The sequence below is a fragment of the Mesoplodon densirostris genome, chromosome 1, assembly GCF_025265405.1.
Source record: "Mesoplodon densirostris isolate mMesDen1 chromosome 1, mMesDen1 primary haplotype, whole genome shotgun sequence".
Taxonomy (NCBI): Eukaryota; Metazoa; Chordata; class Mammalia; order Artiodactyla; family Ziphiidae; genus Mesoplodon; species Mesoplodon densirostris.
This window is the reverse complement of record NC_082661.1, coordinates 16,311,807-16,337,141: the sequence shown is the minus strand read 5'-3', so window position 1 is coordinate 16,337,141 and position 25,335 is coordinate 16,311,807. Positions and strand designations below refer to the sequence as shown.

General features: G+C 39.1%; 1 protein-coding gene across 1 annotated transcript in view; it reads left to right on the top strand.

Moving 5' to 3' along the window:
- FHIP2A (FHF complex subunit HOOK interacting protein 2A) overlaps positions 1 to 10,850 on the top strand; it is a 36,737-nt gene extending 25,887 nt beyond the window's left edge. Inside the window, exons 14-17 of the mRNA XM_060099194.1 lie at positions 1,051 to 1,194; positions 6,876 to 7,016; positions 7,362 to 7,465; positions 7,570 to 10,850. Coding sequence (XP_059955177.1) covers positions 1,051 to 1,194; positions 6,876 to 7,016; positions 7,362 to 7,465; positions 7,570 to 7,675 — 495 coding nt within the window. The 3' untranslated portion in view covers positions 7,676 to 10,850. The remainder of the gene's footprint in view (positions 1 to 1,050; positions 1,195 to 6,875; positions 7,017 to 7,361; positions 7,466 to 7,569) is intronic.
- The last annotated feature ends 14,485 nt before the right edge of the window (positions 10,851 to 25,335 follow it).

Here is a 25,335-nt window from a genome sequence, read left to right as displayed (position 1 = left end):
TCACAAGATATTAAAGAAGTTGGTTTTTTAATCATTTTAAATATGTTTTTCTTTTAAAAGTTGAAGTTAGTGCTTTGTGTAAAAATATGTTTTAATCTCAAGTTAATTTGTAAACTAAAGATGATGAAGTAATTCTGCTGTATTGAATAAGGAAAATCTGAAAAGGGAGAAAGAATATGGAAGAAAGCTATGCTCTAAATTTCTTTTGTTTAAATTCAAGCAAATTACATGTCAGGGAAGAGTTTAAGATTTTCTTTTTATTATAAGAGATATTCTTGTGCTTATAAAAATCCATATTGTGTATCCTGCTGATAAACTGTGTAGTGAGGACCAGTTTCCACTTATTTCCAATCTGTCACTGACCAATGCTTTTGTAAAATATTAAAAAATGAAAAGAAAAAACACAAAATACAAGCCCTGATTATTTTATAGATTGAACAGATGTAAAATTTACGCAGTGAAATTGCAAGAGAAGTTTCTAAACTTGCTCTCAGTTTTTGTACTTGTCTCAGAGCAGTGGTAGTGAACAGTTTTCGGACCACACTTAGAGCAGCCCTGTTTCCTCCTGGCAGTCAGGGCAACGTGCCTGGGTAAACACATCGTAGCAAAGTCAGGTTTGCCTTCTCAGGTGCTGTGTATCTGTTCACCTACTTTATATATGATACATATTCTAGAATAGATTTGAAAATGTGGCTAAGACTTGCTTTGCTTTTTAAATACTTGCTAAATCTGTGGCGAGAATAAGTAAAAGCTTGAACTCCTCTAAAGGAAAGAGCATGAGCTCAGCAGTGAAAGGGGTACTTTGGTAAAGTCAAAATCTGCCTGCTTTCGCATCAACGTGCTGGGACTGGTGGTTGTGACCTGACCTTGTGCCTCTCTCCAGTCAGCGTGTTATCCGGGTCATTCTTTTCCCCTCTTCCATGGCACCTCACACTAGCAGACACTTAGCATTCAAGCGGATTTCTATGCCTATTTGGGAAAATGATTTCTATTTAATCTCCATTTGTTTTTGTTCAGTTCTTCTTTAATGATCCAAATATTTCTCCCTAGTTCCGGGACTACTGTGCTATCTGCTTAAGATGGGAGTGGCCTGGGTCTCCAAAAGCATTGGAAAAGTGCAATTTAGAAGCAGCTTTCTTTGAAGGTCATTTTTTGAAAGTTTTATTTGACAGAATGGGAAGAATTCTTGATCAGGTAATAAGTTTTTTCTTTGTTGTTTTAAAATTTATTTATTTATTTTTGGCTGTGTTGGGTCTTCGTTTCTGTGCGAGGGCTTTCTCTAGTTGCGGCAAGCGGGGGCCACTCTTCATCGCGGTGGGCGGGCCTCTCACTATCGCGGCCTCTCTCTTGTTGCGGAGCACAGGCTCCAGACGTGCAGGCTCAGTAGTTGTGGCTCACGGGACTAGTTGCTTCGTGGCATGTGGGATCTTCCCAGACCAGGGCTCGAACCCGTGTCCCCTGCATTGGCAGGCAGATTCTCAACCACTGCGCCACCAGGGAAGCCCAGTAATAAGTTTTAAAGTATTAATTTCCATATTATTTTGTTACCATTCACCATGAGTTCTACTCACATCTTAGTTTACATCTTCAGTAAAGTAGTTTTATTGTTTTCTTTTTCCACTAGATGACTTTTTCATAAAGCTCGATTGCCAACACCTGGTGGGTTTCTGATGCATTCATTATGTTAAAACTTTTATTTGGCCTGACAGCTGTTACAGAGTTGTGTGTTTACTTCTCACTGTAGGTCGTTGTCTTAATAACCTTAACACCTTTCGGCAGTGCCTGGAGTGCTTTCTTAGAAAGCCTTTTAGTTAGTACAGTCAGTACAGATACAGGTAGAGTGAAACTTGTTAGGTTTAATTCAGAAGACCTTCAATGTCATTTCAAATCGAATCTTGAGAGCCCTGGTCTCACTAAAATTATGGAACAGTATCAGATGAACCTGCTTCTTCAGACAAAGAACTTGTGAATATACTCATTTTCATATAGGGAGATGCAATTTAAAAAAGGTTAATTTACTTACTCCAAGGTAGGTAAAAATCACCATCGGCCTGTATGTTGCCGTCTCTCTCGTTGAATGTCAGGAGAACTGAACTTGGGATTATATCAATAGAATCCCTCTCTCCGTCTCTCCTTGACATACAAAGTGACGATAGAGCTTTGAACTGTTTTACACACTGGGATGGACACTTGAAATAAAACAGTCTGGCATTAAACTTGCCTCAACATGGAAACTGAGTTAGCCAATTTAGAATTAATTTAAAACTGTATATTAAAGTACTTGTTCATTTTAGTTAAATATTTATGTGACCATAGTGAGTTATAAAAGAAATTTACTCCACAAGCAGGCTGTCTTCAATAACCAGAAAGCCAAATAAAGAAATGATAATTAAGAAGTGTTTCACTGGGATGGACTTCAGTCAGCACTGTTTCTGATAGTAATCAATAAAGACACAGAGTAAAGTCCTTTTTTTCTTTTAACCTCCTAACAACATGTGCTGAATTTCTAGTGTTTCATTGTTTGCTGATTTGTTGGTTGGTTTTTAATACTTAACAACCAAAGTATTGAAATCCAGCTACTGAAGGTATTATGCTGTAATACATCACAGCTGTGTAAACCTCCCAGGTAATGGGGCTCATCAGTATATTGTGTTTTTGTGCTGGTTCTCTTGGCTTAGTTTAGATCTGATTAAACTAACAGAGAAGAGACATTCACAATCAATATTAAGTCAGTAATCTTTAGAAATTTTGACTGAAAGCACTAACAAGGAATCTAAATTTTAAAAAGTAGTTTCTTTTTTTTTTTTTTTCTTGCGGTACGCGGGCCCCTCACTGCTGCGGCCTCTCCCGTTGCAGAGCACAGGCTCCGGATGCGCAGGCCCAGTGGCCACGGGCCACGGGCCCAGCCACTCCGCGGCATGTAGGATCCTCCCGGACCGGGGCACGAGCCCGTGTCCCCTGCATTGGGAGGACTCTCAACCATTGCGCCACCAGGGAAGCCCTAAAAAGCAGTTTCTGAGTTGAGTGGAAAGATCCTCTCTCAATCCTCATCACACTTGAGCATTTTTCCCTTCAGTCTGTAGAGTGCTGACACAAAGGGATTCTGTCGGGGACAGAATATCCCGAAATGCTTACAGTTCTTTTTCGTTCACCAGATAGCTCTTCACAGTGCAGAAGCGATTCATACACAGTGTCTCACTTATTCTTCCTGGAATCCTGAATGATAGGCAAGACAGTTCCTTGTATTATTGTATAAATGAGGAACCCTTAGTTTCAGTTCATGTGACTTAGTGAGCTGTGGAGCCTAGCCTCAAACCTTCTGTCTTAAAAACCCTTGATTTTTGGATAAGGACATTATAATCAGATCTCAAAGATAATCACGAGTCCTGGTGTGCCTAGCGTGCTTGGTTTAATTTCATTTTCTTTCTTTTCTAGATGTTTTTGCTGAAGATGATGTTTGCTTGTATTTTCTTAGTACATATATACCCCTAATAGGATCAGGGTAACCAGGCTGGGATTAAACATTACTATGGATAATTAAATAAAGTAGCTAATTTCTGCATGTATAATTGAGAAGTTATGACATCAGGTATTCATGACACTATTGTGTTGTCACAATGTTAATTTTTGGAAAATATAGTGTGTTTAGTATTGTTTTTAACCGTAGTGATTTTAAAAAGATAGTAAAAATGAAAGTCCATAGCAGAATATAAAGAATACCAGGAAAAATATAGGGAAGTCCTTGTCCCTGCTCTGACTGAAAAATCTGAATTTGGGCAACTAAACTTAGCTGTTTGCCACATTTTCTTATTGTTAAAGTGAAGTTGATATTACTTGATTTGCTTGTAAGAATTATCTGAAGAAAAGCAATTTAAAATACTTTTAAAAATGTAAAATCTTGTTAAATGCAGGTGTTATAAAAAATTTCGGAGACTATCAAGTTGTTGAGATTTTAAAAAATTTGACTTATTTCTTATTATTTTGACCATCTACATACTTGGCCTTTAATAAAAGGGTCGTGACTGAGTTTACAGGTGACATCAGTATACTTTTTTTTTTGCCTGCATTGGGTCTTCATTGCTGCGTATGGGCTTTCTCTAGTTGTGGCAAACGGGGGCTCCTCTTGTTGCGGAGCATGGGCTCTAGACACACAGGCTCAGTAGTTGTGGCGCACGGGCTCTAGAGCACAGCCTCAGTAGTTGTGGCGCACGGGCTTAGTTGCTCCGCGGCACGTGGGATCTTCCCGGACCAGGGTTCGAACCCGTGTCCCCTGCGTTGGCAGGCGGATTCTTAACGACTGCACCACCAGGGAAGTCTGACATCAGTATGCTTTTTTTTTGGCTGCGTTGGGTCTTCGTTGCTGCGCGTGGACTTTTCTCTAGTTGCTGTTGTCTTCGTTGTGGTGCTCGGGCTTCTCATTACAGTGGCTTCTCTTGTGGTGTAGCACGGGCTCTAGGCACGTGGGCTTCAGTAGTTGTGGCACACGGGCTTAGTTGCTCCACTGCATGTGGGATCTTCCCGGACCAGGGCTCACACCCATGTCGCCTGCATTGGCAGGCGGATTCTTAACCACTGCACCACCAGGGAAGCCCTCAGTATGCTTTTAAGTCAAAGTTTATTGTTCCAAAATTCAGATCTTGTATTTAGGGTGAGCTCAATCAAAAATGGGCCAAGTGCACTTTAACGTGTCACAAAAATCTGGTTAACTTTTATTTCAGGTGAATACTGTATAAAGTACAAATGGGAGGGATTCAAAATAATAGATACAAACAGTTGCTGTTTGCAACCCTCTAAAAGGCCAGCTTGTTTTAAAGTTACTACTTTAAAGTAGAAGAAAGACACCAGTGAAGTAGAGACCAGTTGAGAGTATGTTGGAACAGTTTCTATCTAGCTGAAATTTATCTTCGTTTTCACAACATTAAAATATAATCTGGGACTTCCCTGGTGGTCCAGTGGTTAAGACTTTGCCTTCCAGCGCAGGGGGTGCCGGTTTGATCCCTGGTTGGGGAGCTAAGATCCCACATGCCTCCGGGCCAAAAAAACAAAACATAAAACAGAAGCAATATTGTAACAAATTCAATAAAGACTTTAAAACAAATTTTTTTAAATATAATCTGAGTCAGCCTTAAGTTTCTTAAACAACCAAAGATATAGATTCTTGTTCAAAAAAAGCTTAAAACCAAACTAACACCATATAGAGAAAATACAGAGTTTAAGTGGCAATATATAGTTGTTTGAAGCCAAATTTTCTCAATTTATTTAAGTACCTGTAAATGGCAGAATTTAGTGACCTAAAACTCTGAACCACCTGAAATGAAGTCACATACAATACTGTACTTAAGTTGTATTTTAAATGATTATGTCCACATTTTACCAAATGCATTCTTCTTAAAGATTTTTTTAAATGTTTCCTTTGTGCCTAAAATACAATTTAATGTGAATTCATTGTTTTGAACTGCGTCTTGGAGAAGGCTATTCTGCTGCAAATATTATCAAGTAGGAAAAGATGCCCTTCAAACTATCATTTAATGTGAATCGTATCTCCTTTCATTTATCTTGCTTAAGGCTAGATTTTGAATAAGAGTGACTTAGGGGTAGTTTTTCTTCTTTCAGAAGATCTGTGTTCATGTATCTAGTAGTAAGCAAAAAAGACTAAAATTGGACGTTAGCACAGGACTTGAGTTTTTGTTCAAATAACAGTATCTTTGATATCTTCTGGCATGTGCTCAAGCATTTGCTGTCCTTTAAATGTCAAATATTCACTTCTGGATTGGTATTCATTATGATCAAGGGCTTAAAAGCTGCTCAGTGAATGAGGGTAAAACATTCAGATTCTGTCTTTAATATCAACTTGGTCCTGAATCACTTTTCCCTTGCTCCTGCTGCAGCATCTGTTTCTCAGTCATCCAGTCACCTAGGTTCTTTCCAACCTTCTCACTGAAGTCAGTTTTGTTTCAGCCACTCAGTTGCCTTTGGCTGCTTAGAAGAAGAAGACTGGAAGGGATGAGAGATTTCTGTTGAAAGTTCTAGGCACAATAATAACAACTCTTTTTGTACATTATGCATTTTGCTTGGATTTTGACACATGCTCTGTAAAGCACCTCCAAGCTGCTTCCTACAAAGAATAAACAGATTAAATATTAAAAAACAGAATTCAAGTAAAATTGTGATACATACAAAAAAGTATACACAGATGGACACAGACATTGTTTTGGAAGAGTTAATGCTCCTGCATAGTAAAGGAGGTGATCCCTGTCTGTAATCATGATTTTGAATCTTCTCGTTCACTTTTGAGGCATATGGTAGTTATTTCCACCCCCAAGTACTTTCATTCTGTTGACAGGGTTCTGTATGTATATGACTTAGTTGTATACATGCTTTTGGTAATTGGCAGTAGTTGAATAATTTAAGAGACGAGGATTATCATTTCTAAAACTAGACTACTATAAAAGATTTTAATACCTTCCCTTCTGTCTTTGGTGTTATATGTCATGTCTTCTATTGTTTGTAATTAATATTACATATGACTCTTTGGTGGGTTTTGATGACCTCTTGAACTATTTTACTACATAAAACAACCTGCATAAAACAGAGACATTCTGACTTTGTTATGTATTTATTTTTTTCTGTATGTTTATGTGCATACTTTTTATTTTAAGTTTTAGGACTGTGATTTATGCACTTTGACTAAGGTGGTGTGAGCTAGAGCTAATTTAGTTATAGATATTTTCATTGTAGAAGAGCATGTAGCAGGAGGAATGAGATGGTAGATTTTCCTTTTTCTTAAGAAGACAAATGGAAATGGTAAATTAAGTGCTCAGGTATATACATTATACATAATGTCAAATATCTTTTTGGTTTTTCCCTCTCCATAGCCATATGATGTCAATTTACAAGTAACATCAGTGTTATCTAGACTTTCTCTCTTCCCTCATCCACACATACACGAGTACCTTTTGGACCCTTACGTGAACCTTGCTTCTGGCTGTAGATCTCTCTTCTCTGTAATCGTCAGGGTGAGTTATCAGTTTTGTTACGTTCTCTAGGATTGATAAACCCGACCAATTAACATCTTAATATCATTGTGTGTAATTAGTGTCACATGATAGAAAATGTTATATATTTACTGTTTAGCAATAATTATTTTACTACAGAATGTGGAGACTAAAGATTCATTCTTTTAAGTGGTATATATAACTTGTGTATTTTAAGGTATAGCTATGAGTCCTTTGTCAAAGATTGTTATGTGAATAGTGAAAAGTGACAGTCTTCATTTAGTAATAGGAAATGGAGTATTTTTTTATCCTGAAAATCCCCATGGAGGTGTTAGGAACTGAGCTCCTTTTGTCCCTGTGACACAGGTTGTTGGAGACCTCATGGTTCGAATCCAGCGTATTCAAGATTTTACTCCCAAGCTTCTGTTAGTCAGAAAGCGATTACTTGGTCTGGAACCTGAAGGCCCTGTGTAAGTCAGCGTTTTACATGTTGTTTATCTAAAACTTTTGCCAGAACTTGATGATCTGCTAATACCCTGCATCGATTGACTGATTGCCTGCTTTCCCTTCCCAGTATCGAGCACATCACATTGCTGGAGGGTGTGATTGTGCTGGAAGAGTTCTGTAAGGAGCTGGCGGCCATTGCCTTTGTGAAATACCATGCTGCCTCCACACCATAGACAGCATCTTGCAAGTAACCAAGGGAACAGAACTGTTGTATGCATTTCATCAAAAAAGCCTCAGTTCCACCCAGCCACAAGAGGATACAAAGCCTTTTTAAATGAAGCATTGCTGTAAACTGGACAGAACCATTTGGAACCCACTGAGTGGACACTCAGTGCAATGTTGTGTGATGTTGACTTTATCATAAGGGTTCTAGATATAAAGTTGCACATCCTTGAGTCCAGGATACAATCAAAGGAACTTCAGGAAATAAGCATTTCTAATGCCTGTGTGAAAAGCTGCAAAATTTCTGATGTCATGACTTTGATGATATCTCTGTTAATTTAATATCCTTTCAGGTAGCAAGGCATTTTGACATTCTCTGGGACTCAAATGCTTATATTCTTTTGGATTAATAAGTAGCAGAAAAAAAAACACCTAATTTTATAACTTTTTAAGGTCAGAATTCTTATCAAACAAAATATTGAAAAAAACTGTAAGTGAGAAAAAAATACAATTTAGGAACCATCACATGAATTAATAATAGAAGATAAAACTGTGTAGCGCACCATTAACTTTCTTCAGCTTTTCTAAGAATAACAATTTAATATGATAATGAAATTCTTGATTAATATAATATATATATTTTTTAAAGAAACCTTCTTTTACTCTCTTGTGCACATAGCCACGTTAGTGATTGATTTTCATGTATGGGTCCCAGTTTATTTAAACTTTGTCATTTTTGCAACAATGTTGAATTTGTGCTCACTGTTGGTAGTGTTTACTAAAATAGTATTTTTAAGCTAATTATCATGTATTGGGTTGAGACCCTTTTTTTTCTCTCTCTCCCTCCCTCTCTGAAAATTGCTTTATAATTTGATTTTCTTATTGAAATGCATGGTAACCTGTAGGTGGCAGCAATCAAAATGCCAATGGCCTCCTGAATGTTTACACTTTTTTTTCCATTTTGTTCAGTCTTTTGTTTTAAATCATTCTGAAGAGTTTTTAAAACAAACCAGCAAGTCTGACCTGTTTACATATGAAAGAACTTGGGTAAATTGGTATATGTGTGAATGGGTACGTGTGTAGGAACGTGTGGTGTGGGTAGTTGGCAAAGCTGCGCTGTGCACAGCATGCTGGTACTTGATTTACAAAATGGCGTTTGCTCATCCACTTTCTAGTCTTCCTTTAAGTGATACTTATCACTCAAATATTGCTATTAAGCTTCCTTGGGTTTTTGTTTTATTTTTTCAGTTGAAATGTTAAGCAGCAGCACTTTCCTCTTTACCTTTTCATTTACTGATATTTGGGGGAGCAGACTAGGCAAACCTTCCAGCCTGAAAGGAACTGTAGCTGCCCGTTCTAACAAGTTGTTTTGTGTAGCATGTTTGTATCTGTACATCGTGTAGCATGTGTATAGAAGCATATTTTACACCTACTGCTAACTTTGTTGTATTCGTTTTCTGATTTATAGTTAGTTTCTGCTATTTATTAACAAGAAAATATCGAAAATTATGAATATTCTTGGCTCTAGAATGCTACCACTGTTAAAACAACAACAAAAAAACGAAATTTCTAATTTAATGCAAATCTCTGTTAGCTCACTCTAGGAAATGTATTGAGCGAAACAATGAAAAAACAGGTGGGAGATAGTTACTTTGTGCATGATTTTCTTTAAATGATTTTTAACGATGGGAAAGCATTATTCTGTTTGTTGTATTTATTGATGAAGCAATGCTGCAACATCTTCATTTTTAGATGTAGTTGTAGTCTGCTTTGATGTAGGTGTACTTAAAATAGAACATTAAGAGATATTAGATATTTCTTAATGTTTTTGTAGCATTCGATAGGTGTAATGGCAATGATGTTACCTCTCAAACCAAATATGATTTTATCCTTGATTTCACAGTAGGACCTTTTGGCTAATCCATGAAACTAAGCTCAGAGAAGCTTTAATTCATATTTGTGTGTGTGTATGCTGCTTCTTAAAAGATAATTATTTTCCTAAGTTATTGTAATGACTTTGATTTGTAATCAGCTAAAGCTTAAGGTATAATTTGTTTCTCTTCTAAGTTTGCGACTGTCTTTCCTTCCTTCCTTCTTCTATTTAGTTCAGACCTAGAGCCAGCACAAGTTCTCACAGTGAGTTGGATTTGTTGGTGAAACATTGTCCTCCATGACTAGCCATTTGTGTACTGTCTTTTAGAAGCTATTTCTGTTTCTCAGTATTTGCAAAACAGTGACTGATGTGCACTGTGTTGCGTGGGCAGTACCACTCTAGCAATCGATTGCCGTGACAAATTCCAAACTGAATTTTAGCCTTGCTTCACATTGGTGTAAATGGGTATGCACATTCTTTTTTTTAAACTTTCTAACAGTATAGTCTTTGGGTTTATTTTTTTTAGTAATGAGCCACATTCTTTACGTGATAGAACTCAAAATGTGTCCTTAGCCAGCCAATTATCATTGTAGTACTCACATTGACTCTGTAAGGTTCTCATAATGTATCTGTCTGTGCAATATATAAGCTATGAGTGGATTCGTAGCTTTTTGGTTTAATTGTACATTATTGTGTGTGTACATGTGTGTATATATGTGTGTATATATCTGTAAGGACCAAAATCCTTAGCTTGCTTACACTGTTGCTAGTGTAAAGATTATTACACTTAATTTTACGGGGCACAAATTATGGAATTACTTCATAATTCATGGTAACATATTTCCATAAATTATTGCATTAATATACAATTACCATCTAATTATGAAGTTTATAGGTATTGACAGAAGTTACAGTGAAGTGCTAAAATCACAATTTATATGGTAATTATATTTTGGGTTGTACAGTTAATCAAAATATGCATGTCATTGTGACACTTGGTGTGTTAAAACATGATAGATAATCATATTTCTGGGCCCTGTAAAATAGTGTTACTATAATACTCTGTTTTGCCTCCTGCCTTGTTTACATTAAACAAAGGATATTTGGTAAATTTTTCTATTGTACATTGTATAGGTTACTGACAGTGTTACCAAGGCCTGGAAATCTTGGGCCATCTATGAAGAAACTCTTCAGATGGTGATTATGTACCTAATATCTCTTCAAAGGAGGTTGTGATCAAGTTCAACTTTTTGTGCTAACAATGCATGCAGGACTAAGAGGGATGATCTAAAAATAAATAATGTAAAAATTTAAACAAACTGTTGTCTTATGTTTTTGTAGAATTCTAATTGGAAACATTTCATTCCCTGATAAATCTAAAATAATAATTCATAACATACAAAAGGATATGACACACAGCAGTCAGTGGTTCATTATAGCATTGATTCCAGAGAGAGAACGAAAAGGAATATGTCAGAATATTTGTGGAGGGGGAATGTATAGCTTGAAAAATCTCTCTGGGTGAGCCTTATATGTATTGATATTTTCCACCCCACTCCTTAATAACCATTTCCCTAAAGGAAGGAATGGTTATATAAGTCTTAGAAGTATAATTCACTGTAAGCATTATTTTTTTTAATATGTTTATTTATTTTATTTATTTTTGGCTGCATTGGGTCTTTGCTGCTGTGTGCGGGCTTTCTCTAGTTGCGGCGAGTGGGGGCTACTCTTCGTTGCAGTGCGCAGGCTTCTCATTGCGGTGTCTTCTCGTTGCGGAGCACGGGCTCTAGGCACGCGGGCTTCAGGAGTTGTGGTTCACGGGTTCTAGAGCGCAGGCTCAGTAGTTGTGGCGCATGGGCTTTGTTGCTCCGCGGCATGTGGGATCTTCCCGGACCAGGGCTCGAACTCATGTCCCCCGTATCGGCAGGCGTATTCCCAACCACTGCACCACCAGGGAAGCCCTAAGCATTATTTCTTAACAGATTTATAACACATAAAAACTTCTCTCTTTAACTGACATTTAAAACAATTTGACTCTAGGCTTATTCCATTCACTTGAGTATTTGCCAAAGTCCCTTAGTTGGAAGCTGAAAGAAACATGTACTACATGGCACAACGAGAAAGAGAAAAATCTAGTTATTAATCCCGCCTACCCATGACTCTTTTCAGCCAGTGTTCCTCAAAATAGTTATAGAAGGAAATAAGGTAACAGGTTTAAGGATGCAAGGGAGGTAAGGTTTAGGCATTGAAGAGTTAAAATTACCTCCTTATCTTGAGCTCCTTCGAAAGTAAACTGCATTTTAGGAATGCATAATCAGATCCCCAGTCCAAAAACCTGGTTTGGAATTTTGCAGTGTTCCATCTAGAAAACTAGTTATCTCAAGGGAATTTAAAGCATAAACATAAAATTGTTAAGGTTGAAATTTTGTTAGAGTAAAGTCTTTCAAGTAAAAGCTGTACCTCTTTATCAAAAAAAAAAGGCAAAAACACTGTGTGACAGTTTGATGCTGAAGTTTCCATGGAAGAAATAGGTTTTAGTTGGTCTAAAGCCAGTTAGGAAAGTTATCACCTATGGGCCTCGCCTCATAGGAGACTGGTTTTTAAATTGACTTGATCTACACCCTACTACCCACATTAGAGAGATTTCATCTAAGCCTGTTTCACATACTCTTATGGTTGACTGTTATGTGCATTAGGGGTTTTATTTGTGTTATAATAGCATTTCTAAAAATGTATCAGAAATAGGATACTAACATGTCATCTAAAACCAAACCAAAACAATAATTTGGTTTACTCAACAAATATTGGGAACTTCTTATGAACCAAGTTTTAAGATGCTAGGAAAACAAATAAGAAGAAGTTTTTCTGCCCTCACCAAGTCACAGTCTCGGTTCAGTGTGCTGACAAAAATAAGGTACACTACACACCGGAATACTGTTAGAGAAACAGCACCCAAGCATTGTGAGAGCACAGGGAGAGGAAGTCGTGTTGCCGATCATCAAGAGAGAAACCTAAAACTCAGGTCTTGACTGAATTATATCCTTACTTGTGAGTGCAGATAGGCCAGATATTCTGAGAAGTCGTAATGATAAAGTCAACTCAGCAATAAATAGACAACTGTTCTGTATTCTGTTATATTTACCATGATTAACCATTTCCTTTCACCTTCTTCATTCTGAGATTGGTATAAAGCACCAGCCTAAATAATTGTGCCTTTGGGCCCACATTTTCTCAATTGCTGAGAAGTAATTAGCTGTTCTGATTTTTTTTTTTTTTTTTTTTTATGCGGTATGCGGGCCTCTCACTGTTGTGGCCTCCCCCGTTGCGGAGCACAGGCTCCGGACGCGCAGGCTCAGCGGCCATGGCTCACGGGCCCAGCCGCTCCGCGGCATATGGGATCCTCCCAGACCGGGGCACGAACCCGTATCCCCTGCATCGGCAGGCGGACTCTCAACCACTTGCGCCACCAGGGAGGCCCCCTAGCTGTTCTGATTTAACTGATCTCTTTCTAGAACTATTATATAGAGAGAAGGCAAAAAGTCAATTGAAATATTAAAACCAAAAGATTTAAGAAGGCTTAAAAAAATGGTCGGAACATTAGGGTAAGATTTGGTTTAGTAAATCTGTAGAACCAAACCTTTCTCCCGGCTTGAACTCAATGCTCCTTTGACCACATTCTTTATTCTCTGCCGGATTGGGGCACAGGTCGCTGCATATCCAATTAAGAGAGAACGAAATGGGCTGATGGAGACAGAAAAGGTGAATTCAGAAGCCACATGCTGGATGTGTGTGAAGATGGAATGTGTAAACTTCCACCGTTTCTCATAACTCCATCTGTTACTGAAATTGAAGGCAAGGGGTCAGGCTAGAAGGCAGATGGACAGGCTGGGGGGGTCACACCTGCCAGGACAAGATGAGGAAACCTGACTTCTGTTTCCCTTCCTAACCTCAGCCTTCTTGAGGTAACCTCAAGGAATTACCTGATCTCCCAGGAGTGAGTCTGAGGAATTAAAGGAAATGCAGCGTGCCTTATAATTTTATATTACCTTACTCTTCCCTCTAGTTAGACTAATCAGTACATGAAGGAATTAACAGAGATTCTCTTATAAAGGGCATTAAGGTATTGATTCTCTTGACTAAGTAGCCAAATCCTGACATGAATGTAGGACCCAGTAGGAGCGTCAGGAATTCAAATACTACCATGGGTTACGTTGCTCTCATTGCAAAGGTGAGGAGGTGAAGGTGAGGAGAAAACACATCCTTTGAGTTTTGTAGCTTAGTTTCATAATGGTACCCATGTTATATACATTCATTTGCATGGTGATCATTCTATTAATTCTTAACAAAATATTTAATACCAATGACGTGCTAAAGTTTTCAGGGGAAATATTCAGGTTGAAAGATCTGAATAAGCCAAGAACACACTCTGGGTCTAAGAGATGAGTCTTTTTCAAAACACATTTTTCAGTTGAGAACTATAACCAGAATTGCAAGCTTGAGGAGCTATTTGTGGCTCAGAAAAAAAAAAGAAGAAGAAGAAAAAAAGAGCAAGTGACATGTGCAGCCTCTGAGACTCAAGGAGACAAAGCAAAGGCATCTCCTGTAACTGTTACTGCTTCAGTCCTGTAATTTATGAGTAAGGAATCATAAAATCAATTTCACTGTTATGCAGAAAGATGAGATGGCACCCGAATTCGCTATAGTCTGGGTAAAGTGATATTTCAAAGCCCTGAAGATGAGATTCATTTATGTAATAGCATGAGAAATGTATTCCTCATTCCACTCATAAATAGAATAGCACGTAGGGCTTTAATTGATCAGACTTCCCAAGAGAACCATGTACAAGGAGATTTCTAGAGGGAAACAAATTGGCCATTCCTTAAACATTATTCTTCCATGTTTAAAATATGCTTTCCTTCTGAAATCTCTTTATCCTGTTGCTATTATCAACAGTGTAGCAAGTCACAGAACATTTTATGGTTCTGTAATCCTTGTTGGCCACTTCAATTATTTGGGTGTCCTGTGATCATTATTTCAGTTACGTTTTAGAAATGATTGGGAATAGAACATCTTTTTCTTAAGTCGAATTGCTGTTGGGCTCCAACAGAAATGGAAGTCGGGAAGGTAACGTCTACTTTTAGGATATAAATGTTATCCCAATAGTCTGTATAGCTTGGACTCCTTGACAATAAATAGGTTCTATTTTACAAAGAAGTGCATTTTCCTGAAAATGAGCCAGTGTGATGCAGCTTCAGGAAAGCCTTTCCCTGAAAATACTGTCGGCAAGAGCACATGACTCATTGGAGTCTGGGTTCAAAACCACATCCTAAAAAGAAAAGCTGTAAGTGCAAATGTGCATAGCAATTTCTGGGTGTTTTTCTTTGGAATTTGACATTGAAATAAAATTTGCACAGTTTTTTTTTTTTACATTTTTATTGGAGTATAATTGCTTTACAGTGGTGTGTTAGTATCTGCTTTATAACAAAGTGAATCAGTTATACATATACATATGTTCCCATATCTCTTCCCTCTTGCGTCACCCTCCCTCCCACCCTCCCTATCCCACCCCTCTAGGTGGTCACAAACAAATGAGCTGATCTCCCTGTGCTATGCAGCTGCTTCCCACTAGCTATCTATTTTACGTTTGGTAGTGTAAATATGTCCATGCCACTCTCTCACTTTGTCACAGCTTACCCTTTCCCCTCCCCATATCCTCAAGTCCATTCTCTAATAGGTCTGTGTCTTTATTCCCATCTTACCCCTAGTTTCTTCATGACATTTTTTTCTTAGATTCCATATATATGTGTTAGCATACAGTATTTGTCTTTCTCTTTCTGACTTACTTTACTCTGTAGGACAGACTCTAGGTCCATCCACCTCACTACAAATAACTCAATTTTGTTTCTTTTTATGGCTGAGTAATATTCCATTGTATATATGTGCCACATCTTCTTTATCCATTCATCCGATGATGGACACTTAGGTTGCTTCCATGTCCTGGCTATTGTAAATAGAGCTGTAATGAACATTTTGGTACATGACTCTTTTTGAATTATGGTTTTCTCAGGGTATATGCCCAGCAGTGGGATTGCTGGGTCATATGGTAGTTCTATTTGTAGTTTCTTAAGGAACCTCCATACTGTTCTCCATAGTGGCTGTACCAATTCACATTCCCGCCAGCAGTGCAAGAGTGTTCCCTTTTCTCCACACCCTCTCCAGGATTTATTGTTTCTAGATTTTTTGGGTTTTTTTTTTGCAGTGCGTGGGCCTCTCACAGTGTGGCCTCTCCCATTGCGGAGCACAGGCTCTGGACGTGGCTCACGGGCCCAGTCGCTCCGCGGCACGTGTGATCTTCCCGGACCGGGGCACAAACCCGTGTCCCCTGCATCAGCAGGTGGACTCTCAACCACTGCGCCACCAGGGAAGCCCGTTTCTAGATTTTTTGATGATGGCCATTCTGACTGGTGTGAGATGATATCTCATTGTAGTTTTGATTTGCATTTCTCTAACGATTAATGATGTTGAGCATTCTTTCATGTGTTTGTTGGCAATCTGTATATCTTTGGAGAAATGTATATTTAGGTCTTCTGCCCATTTTTTGATTGGGTTTTTTGTCTTTTTGTTATTGAGCTGCGTGAGCTACTTGTAAATTTTGGAGATTAATCCTTTGTCAGTTGCTTCATTTGCAAATATTTTCTCCCATTCTGAGGGTTGTCCTTTGGTCTTGTTTATGGTTTCCTTTGCTGTGCAAAAGCTTGTAACTTTCATTAGGTCCCATTTGTTTATCTTTGTTTTTATTTCCATTTCTCTAGGTGGTGGGTCCAAAAGGATCTTGCTGTGATTTATGTCATAGAGTGTTCTGCCTATGTTTTCCTCTAAGAGTTTGATAGTTTCTGCCCTTACATTTAGGTCTTTAATCCATTTTGAGCTTATTTTTGTGTATGGTGTTAGGGAGTGTTCTAATCTCATACTTTTACATGTACCTGTCCAGTTTTCCCAGTACAGCTTATTGAAGAGGCTGGCCTTTCTCCACTGTGCATTCCTGCCTCCTTTATCAAAGATAAGGTGACCATATGTGCATGGGTTTATCTCTGGGCTTTCTATCCTGTTCCATTGATCTATCTTTCTGTTTTTCTGCCAGTACCATACTGTCTTAATTACTGTAGCTTTGTAGTATAGTCTGAAGTCAAGGAGCCTGATTCCTCCAGCTTCGTTTTTCGTTCTCAAGATTGCTTTGGCTATTTGGGGTCTTTTTTGTTTCCATACACATTGTGAATTTTTTTTTTTCTAGTTCTGTGAAAAATGTCAGTGGTAGTTTGATAGGGATTGCATTGAATCTATAGATTGCTTTGGGTAGTAGAGTCATTTTCACAATGTTGATTCTTCCAATCCAAGAACATGGTATATCTCTCCATCTATTTGTATCATCTTTAATTTCTTTCATCAGTGTCTTATAATTTTCTGCATAAAGGTCTTTTGTCTCCTTAGGTAGGTTTATTCCTAGATATTTTATTCTTTTTGTTGCAATAGTAAATGAGAGTGTTTTCTTAATTTCACTTTCAGATTTTTCATCATTAGTATGTAGGAATGCCAGAGATTTCTGTACATTAATTTTGTATCCTGCTACTTTACCAAATTCATTGATTAGCTCTAGTAGTTTTCTGGTGACATCTTTAGGATTCTCTATGTATAGTATCATGTCATTGCAAACAGTGACAGCTTCACTTCTTCTTTTCCGATTTGGATTCCTTTTACTTCCTTTTCTTCTCTGATTGCTGTGGCTAAAACTTCCAAAACTATGTTGAATAAGAGTGGTGAGAGTGGGCAGCCTTGTCTTGTTCCTGATCTTAGTGGAAATGGTTTCAGTTTTTCATCATTGAGGACAATGTTGGCTGTGGGTTTGTCATATATGGCCTTTATTATGTTGAGGAAAGTTCCCTCTATGCCTACTTTCTGCAGGGTTTTTATCATAAATGGGTATTGAATTTTGTCAAAAGCTTTCTCTGCATCTATTGAGATGATCATATGGTTTTTCTCCTTCAATTTGTTAATATGGTGTATAACGTTGATTGATTTGCGTATATTGAAGAATCCTTGCATTCCTGGAATGAACCCCACTTGATCATGGTGTATGATCCTTTTAATGTGCTGTTGGATTCTGTTTGCTAGTATTTTGTGGAGGATTTTTGCATCTATGTTCATCAGTGATATTGGCCTGTAGTTTTCTTTCTTTGTGACATCCTTTTCTGGTTTTGGTATCAGGGTGATGGTGGCCTCATAGAATGAGTTTGGGAGTGTTCCTCCCTCTGCTATATTTTGGAAGAGTTTGAGAAGGATAGGTGTTAGCTCTTCTCTAAATGTTTGATAGAATTCCCCTGTGAAGCCATCTGGTCCTGGGCTTTTGTTTGTTGGAAGATTTTGGGGTTTTTTTGGTTTTTTTTGCGGTACGCGGGCCTCTCACTGCTGTGGCCTCTCCCATTGCGGAGCACAGGCTCCACACACACAGCCTCAGTGGCCATGGCTTATGGGCCCAGCCGCTCTGCGGCATGTGGGATCCTCCTGGACCAGGGCATGAACCCGTGTCCCCTGCACTGGCAGGCGGACTCTCAACCACTGCGCCACCAGGGAAGACCTGTTGGAAGATTTTTAATCACAGTTTCAATTTCAGTGCTTGTGATTGGTCTGTTCATATTTTCTATTTCTTCCTGATTCAGTCTTGGCAGGTTGTGCATTTCTAAGAATGTGTCCATTTCTTCCAGGTTGTCCATTTTATTGGCATAGAGTTGCTTGTAGTAATCTCTCATGATCTTTTGAATTTCTGCAGTGTCAGTTGTTACTTCTCCTTTTTCATGTCCAATTCTATTGATTTGAGTCTTCTCCCTTTTTTTCTTGATGAGTCTGGCTAATGGTTTACCAATTTTGTTTATCTTCTCAAAGAACCAGGTTTTAGTTTTATTGATCTTTGCTATCGTTTCCTTTATTTATTTTTCATTTATTTCTGATCTGATCTTTATGATTTCTTTCCTTCTGCTAACTTTGGGGTGTTTTTGTTCTTCTTTCTCTAATTGCTTTATTTGCAAGGTTAGGTTGTTTATTCAAGATGTTTCCTGTTTCTTAAGGTAGGATTGTATCACTATAAACTTCCCTCTTAGAACTGCTTTTGCTGCATCCCATAGGTTTTGGGTCGTCGTGTCTCCATTGTCATTTGTTTCTAGGTATTTTTTAATTTCCTCTTTGATTTCTTCAGTGATCACTTCGTTATTGAGTAGTGTATTGTTTAGCCTCCATGTGTTTGTATTTTTTCCTGATTTTTTTCCTTTAATTGATATCTAGTCTCATAGCGTTGTGGTTGGAAAAGTTACTTGATACGATTTCAATTTTCTTAACTTTACCAAGGCTTGATTTGTGACCCAAGATATGATCTATCCTGGAGAATGTTCTATGAGCACTTGATAAAAATGTGTATTCTGTTGTTTTTGGGTGGAATGTCCTATAAATATCAATTAAGTCCATCTTGTTTAATGTATCATTTAAAGCTTGTGTTTCCTTGTTTATTTTCATTTTGGATGATCTGTCCATTGGTGAAAGTGGGGTGTTAAAGTCCCCTACTATGAGTGTGTTACTGTCGATTTCCCCTTTTATGGCTGTTAGTATTTGCCTTATGTATTGAGGTGCTCCTATGTTGGGTGTGTAAATATTTACCCTTGTTATATCTTCTTCTTGGATCGATCCCTTGATCATTATGTAGTGTCCTTCTTTGTCTCTTCTAATAGTCTTTATTTTAAAGTCTGTTTTGTCTGATATGAGAATTGCTACTCCAGCTTTCTTTTGGTTTCCATTTGCATGGAATATCTTTTTCCATCCCCTCACTTTCGGTCTGTATGTGTCCCTAGGTCTGACATGGGTCTCTTGTAGATAGCATATATATGGGTCTTGTTTTTGTATCCATTCAGCCAGTCTGTGTCTTTTGGTGGGAGCATTTAATCCATTTACATTTAAGGTAATTCTTGATATGTATGTTCCTATTCCCATTTTCTTAATTGTTTTGGGTTTGTTATTGTCTTTTCCTTCTCTTGTGTTTCTTGCCTAGAAAAGTTCCTTTAGCATTTGTTGTAAAGCTGGTTTGGTGGCGCTGAACTCTCTCAGCTTTTGCTTGTCTGTAAAGGTTTTAATTTCTCCATCAAATCTGAAGGAGATCCTTGCTGGGTAATCTTGGTTGTAGGTTTTTCTCCTTCATCAGTTTAAACATGTCCACCAGTTCCTTCTGGCTTGCAGAGTTTCTGCTGAAAGATCAGCTGTTAACCTTATGGGGATTCCCTTGTGTGTTATTTGTTGTTTTTCCCTTGCTGCTTTTCATATGTTTTCTTTGTATTTAATTTTTGACAGTTTGATTAATATGCGTCTTGGCGTGTTTCTCCTTGGATTTATCCTGTATGCAACTCTCTGTGCTTCCTGGACTTGATTAACTATTTCCTTTCCCATATTAGGGAAGTTTTCAACTATAATCTATTCAAATATTTTCTCAGTCCCTTTCTTTTTCTCTTCTTCTTCTGGGACCCCTATAATTCGAATGTTGGTGAGTTTAATGTTGTCCCAGACGTCTCTGAGACTGTCCTCAGTTCTTTTCATTCTTTTTTCTTTATTCTGCTCTGCAGTAGTTATTTCCACTATTTTATCTTCCAGGTCACTTATCCGTTTTTCTGCCTCAATTATTCTGCTATTGATCCCTTCTAGAGAATTTTTAATTTCATTTATTGTGTTGTTCATCATTGCTTGTTTCCTCTTTAGTTCTTCTGGGTCCTTGTTAACTGTTTCTTGCATTTTCTCTATCCTATTTCCAAGATTTTGGATCATCTTTACTATCATTATTCTGAATTCTTTTTCAGGTAGACTGCCTATTTCCTCTTCATTTGTTAGGTCTGGTGGGTTTTTATCTTGCTCCTTCATCTGCTATGTGTTTTTCTGTCTTCTCATTTTGCTTATCTTACTGTGTTTGGGGTCTTCTTTTTGCAGGCTGCAGGTTCGTAGTTCCCATTGTTTTTGGTGTCTGTCCCCAGTGGCTAAGGTTGGTTCAGTGGGTTGTGTAGGCTTCCTGGTGGAGGGGACTAGTGCCTGTGTTCTGGTGGATGAGGTTGAATCTTGTCTTTGTGGTGGGCAGGTCCCTGTCTGGTGGTGTGTTTTGGGGTGTCTGTGGCCTTGTTATGATTTTAGGCAGCCTCTCTGCTAATGGGTGGGGTTGTGTTCCTATCTTGCTAGTTGTTTGACATAAGGTGTCCAGCACTGTAGCTTGCTGGTCGTTGAGTGAAGCTGGGTGTTGGTGTTGAGATGGACATCTCTGGGAGATTTTCGCTGTTTGATATTATGTGGAGCTGGGAAGTCTCTTGTGGACCAGTGTCCTAAAGTTGGCTCTCCCACCTCGGAGGCACAGCACTGACTCCTGGCTGCAGCACCAAGAGCTTTTCATCCACCTGGCCAGGTACATGGGGAGTTTCTTGCCTTTTGGGAGGTCTGAGGTCTTCTGCCAGTGTTCAGTAGGTGCTCTCTAGGAGTTGTTCCACGTGTAGATGTATTTCTGATGTATCTTTGGGGAGGAAGGTGATCTCTGCGTCTTACTCTTCCGCCATCTTCTGCACAGTTCTTAATGGTTGGAATCTTTATATGCATAGCTTATAATTGATATTCATTGAGTTCTGAGTCTTTCAAAGTAAAAGCTGATATATATCTTGCCAAGTAATGTTTTGCTCATTTATTATCATTCTTATTTCAATAGAAAGAAAAAGACTAGGGAAGTGTAATTAATTTGACATAGATAATTCTGGGCTGAGCATTTCAATATCAACACCATTTTAAGGCCATTATGAAAAGTTCTTTGTCCTCGTGATGCAGCTTACCAGTGCTATACTTTCTGATACGAGACTATTGTATTTTGGCCCTTCCTCCACTGAGCTGTGTGATCAATCACTCAACTGATGCCATAACGCCTTAAAACAGAAATCCTCACTATCACCCTTTTTTGGTTAAGAAAGATGTTGGGTAGATGTAAATGCTGAGTTTTTCTGCTGGTTCTAGGATTATATTTAGAAAGAACTTACAAGTTTCTCAGACCCTGCATTACATTTTTTTAAATCTGAAAACTCTTCAGAAATCCCCACATCACCATGGAAGCTGAACTGATCCCTGTCTCTTACAATGATTTAAAGAAAAAAAAAGAAGAAGAAAAAGGTATTTTACAGGAGTAGTTAAACTACTTTCAGCATCTCTGTGCATAAAGACCACTGACATCAAGAGGCTATGCCACTTATACAAAAGGCAGGGCTCTGCTCTCCTGATGTGACTTTCCAAAATGATCCTGAATAGAGTGGGAAAAAAACTTTCTAGCTAAATACGTAAAACACTATAATTGAGTGCTGTGTTTATAAATATTGAGATCTGAGATCCAAAATGGATTGTGCTGTGTCACAGGATTATAGTAATATCATCCATGATGCTCAACCAATATTTACTAAAACCCTGTCTGGCTATGGCAAGGGGAGGGGAGTCCAAGGAAGTGTGTGTCTTTGAGAGATTTGCTTTTTAATGTAGAGGGGATGAGGGGGGTTCCTTGCAGGTTATGAAGTTCTTGTCCTTCTGTTCCAAATCCACTCTTCTCTATTCTTTATGATGTAGGGCTGGGATTCCACACATTAGATTTCTCCTTTACTAGCTAGCTTTCTAGCTTTTGTCAATAAGGGGTTCCAGAGGAGAAGGGGAAACCAGAGGAGAAAAGGAACTTCTCTGAGTTTACTTGCTGTTCCTGACATACCAGCTCAGCAGTGGGTTCTCAGCAGTTGGTTTTGGCCTCTATATTACTTAAGCTCTCCCAGAAACAGCATCAGGCCTTCCAGAAGCAGCAACAGCAGCATGCAGCAGCCCCTGTCAGAGGCCTGAGCCCCAGCTTCCCAGGGCCCATCCTGGGTTATTACTTCTGGATGACCACAGAGAATGATCCTCTTCATCACTCAGCCCTCCAACTAATTCCCATATTAAATTCCCTCTGCTGAAATCTCTACGATATGGTTTCTATTGTCCTGACAGGACCCATCTCAATGGCAGCATCTTCCCCCATGAACCTCAGCCTAGGGAGCATAGCCCCACAGAACTTTCCGAGGATACTGATATATTTCTTCATACCTTAGTGAGGACATTGCCAAATGGATTCCACCCGGAGATACGGTTGGGTATTCATGGCCTACGTAAATCTACAGTCCTGTCTCCCTAAGTCTTTGGATGAGTTTTCTACATCACACTAGGAAGTTCTAGCATCTCACCTCATCGGATGTAGGTGCCAATGAGTACACACATCATTAAATCAACCACGAAAACTGCTAGAGCCACGTCCAGCTGGGTGAGCTGACACATTAAATCCAGACTCAGATAAACACACCCAAGTCCATACGTTTGGCCTGGTTTAATATCATATTTTATCTTCCCTTGACTCCATTCCCACAATGAAGTTACTCCCCACCTCCTTCCACACTGCCCTCTTTGGAACCAAGTTGCAGTGCGTAGTCCACACTTAAGAACTGGGAGTTACATGCTATCTTGTTGAAGGTGGAGTGTCTACATAAATTATTTGCAATTCTCCAAGGAAAATGTATGTCCCCCTCCCCCTTTATTTATTCAATCATTTGTATCAATATAGACTCATGGATATTTATTTTCTACTTTGGGTTATAAGCCAATACTGCTTCCTTGATTTTACTGCTCAAATTGCTCCATCTTTGGCCATTGGGAGCTCTTTCAGTTGTTTCCTATGTCCTGTTGACAGTCCCATCAATGTAGGGGTTTCTTTTGGTTGGTTTTTGATCATTTCCTTACTTTCTGGCACCGCAAGATGCTCCAGGCTCATCTCCTGTATTTCCTACCCTAATCCTAGAATCAGCAGTTTCATCAAGGAGCACCAGGGCCATTAAAAAAAAAAAAAAAAAAAAAAGAGTTCTGCAGCAATGCATTGAGCTGGCATGCTGCTTTGGATTCAAATAAGCTAAGAAAGGCTGTTGGACTAAATATATGGTATTTATAAAGCCCTTCCAACTTGAGCTTTCTTAAGACAGGCTAGAGGACTCTAACATATTAACAGAACGATTCAGAATGGGTGACACAGTAGGAAGAGCGGTAGGACTTAAAGACAAGAGTGTCCGTGTTAACAGAAGGGAAACCTCTACGGTCACCAATATTGTTAGCTTGAACATGGCCACGCAAAAGTTTTCAATTTTAGACTTTTTATGTTATTTCCAAAGGAATGATATACTGACAGGATTGAAACAAGTTTTTCAACATACAGCTTTACCCCATGTCCTGTTACCTAAGGTGCACTATGAATTATTACTTTATACAAATCCAATAATTAGCTTGTAACTAGAACAATTACATTGCATTATATCTTTTGTGTTAAAAATATTAACTTGCTAATGAAGCATTTACATTCCACTGCAATTTTTAAAACCCAATTTTGTCATTTCTTCATTTTAAAAGTACTTGGGAGACTCAAAAACGTGGGGGGTACCTAGACCTCTCTGGCCCACAGAGGCCCTTGGGCAATATTGATTTTCCTTTTTTCTGACAGAACTGGTTTGCTTAAATCTGTACAGATGAGAACACAATTATTCTAAAATAGGAAAACCCACATTGGTTGTGTATACTTCTGTTTGCTCTGTAAAGGGCAGCATTTAGGTATCTTAAGCTGTATCTTGAAAGCTTTCCTGTCTCAGAAGCTCACTTGCATTAAACATGAGATGCTGCTAATTGCTGTTGCCACAGGGAACTGCAGGCAGCTCTTCTCAGCCCCGGGTGATCTCAGCTCTGTGGGAAGGCGCCACTGAGGAGGGCTTTGGGCCAGCTGAGGATGTACGCGCTGTGGGAAGAAGACGGGTGGGGATTTTGATTGCAAAGGGATAGGATTTTGATGTTTTCCTTTACTTAAGCAATTGATTGTTCTCTCTGACATCCTGTGAGGAGTATGTGACATGCTGGGAGGACACGCCTTGGATCTCTGAGGGAAGCTAAAAACCTTCCTCTAGCGGGGAAGACAAGAAACAGGAAGAAGGGAGAAGTAAGAAAGGAACATGAAAAGATCCAGAGGAAGAAAGAAGCTCAGGGAGAAAGGACTACAGGAGGACACGGGTACAGAGGAGTCCCCAGCCCCCTCCTCCAGCGGACCACTGCTTGGCCTCCATCACACCACCTCCCCCTGTGCTTCTGCAGCCTCTGGTCTGGTTGGTTTCTGGCCCGGCCTCCTCTTCCTCTCTCTACCTTTTGTTCCTCCCTCCCTACATCCCTACCTCACCCCAAGATTTCCTTCACCACCGAGCACAGGTTTGACACCATCCCAGCTCTGGGACCACACCTGTGGTCTGTCATATCTCGGGTCCTGCTCTGACATTGGGCACCAGGCCTAGTAATGAAGGATTTGACTTGTTCTCGTGACTTGTTCCTGTGAGCAGCTCCCTGCCACCAACTCCCCGCTACCTGCCATCGCCAGCCAGACCCCATCACTGCCCAGCTGTGAGGCTTCAGGCACCTATCGCCACCTCCCTGAGCCTCAGTTTCCTCGTCTGTAAAATGGGAAGAGTACCATCTACCTCAGAGAGTTGTTGTAAGGACTCGATAAGGGAATAATGCGGTAATGCTGTGCCTGGGACCAAGTAGGCACCAGACAAATGGTGGACCCCTGCACTGCTTCTCAATCCCCTCAGATTCCTACACTGATTGAATCAAACTGGTGGAAAAGGCCTTCACAGAAGCTTGCTGAACAAGCTT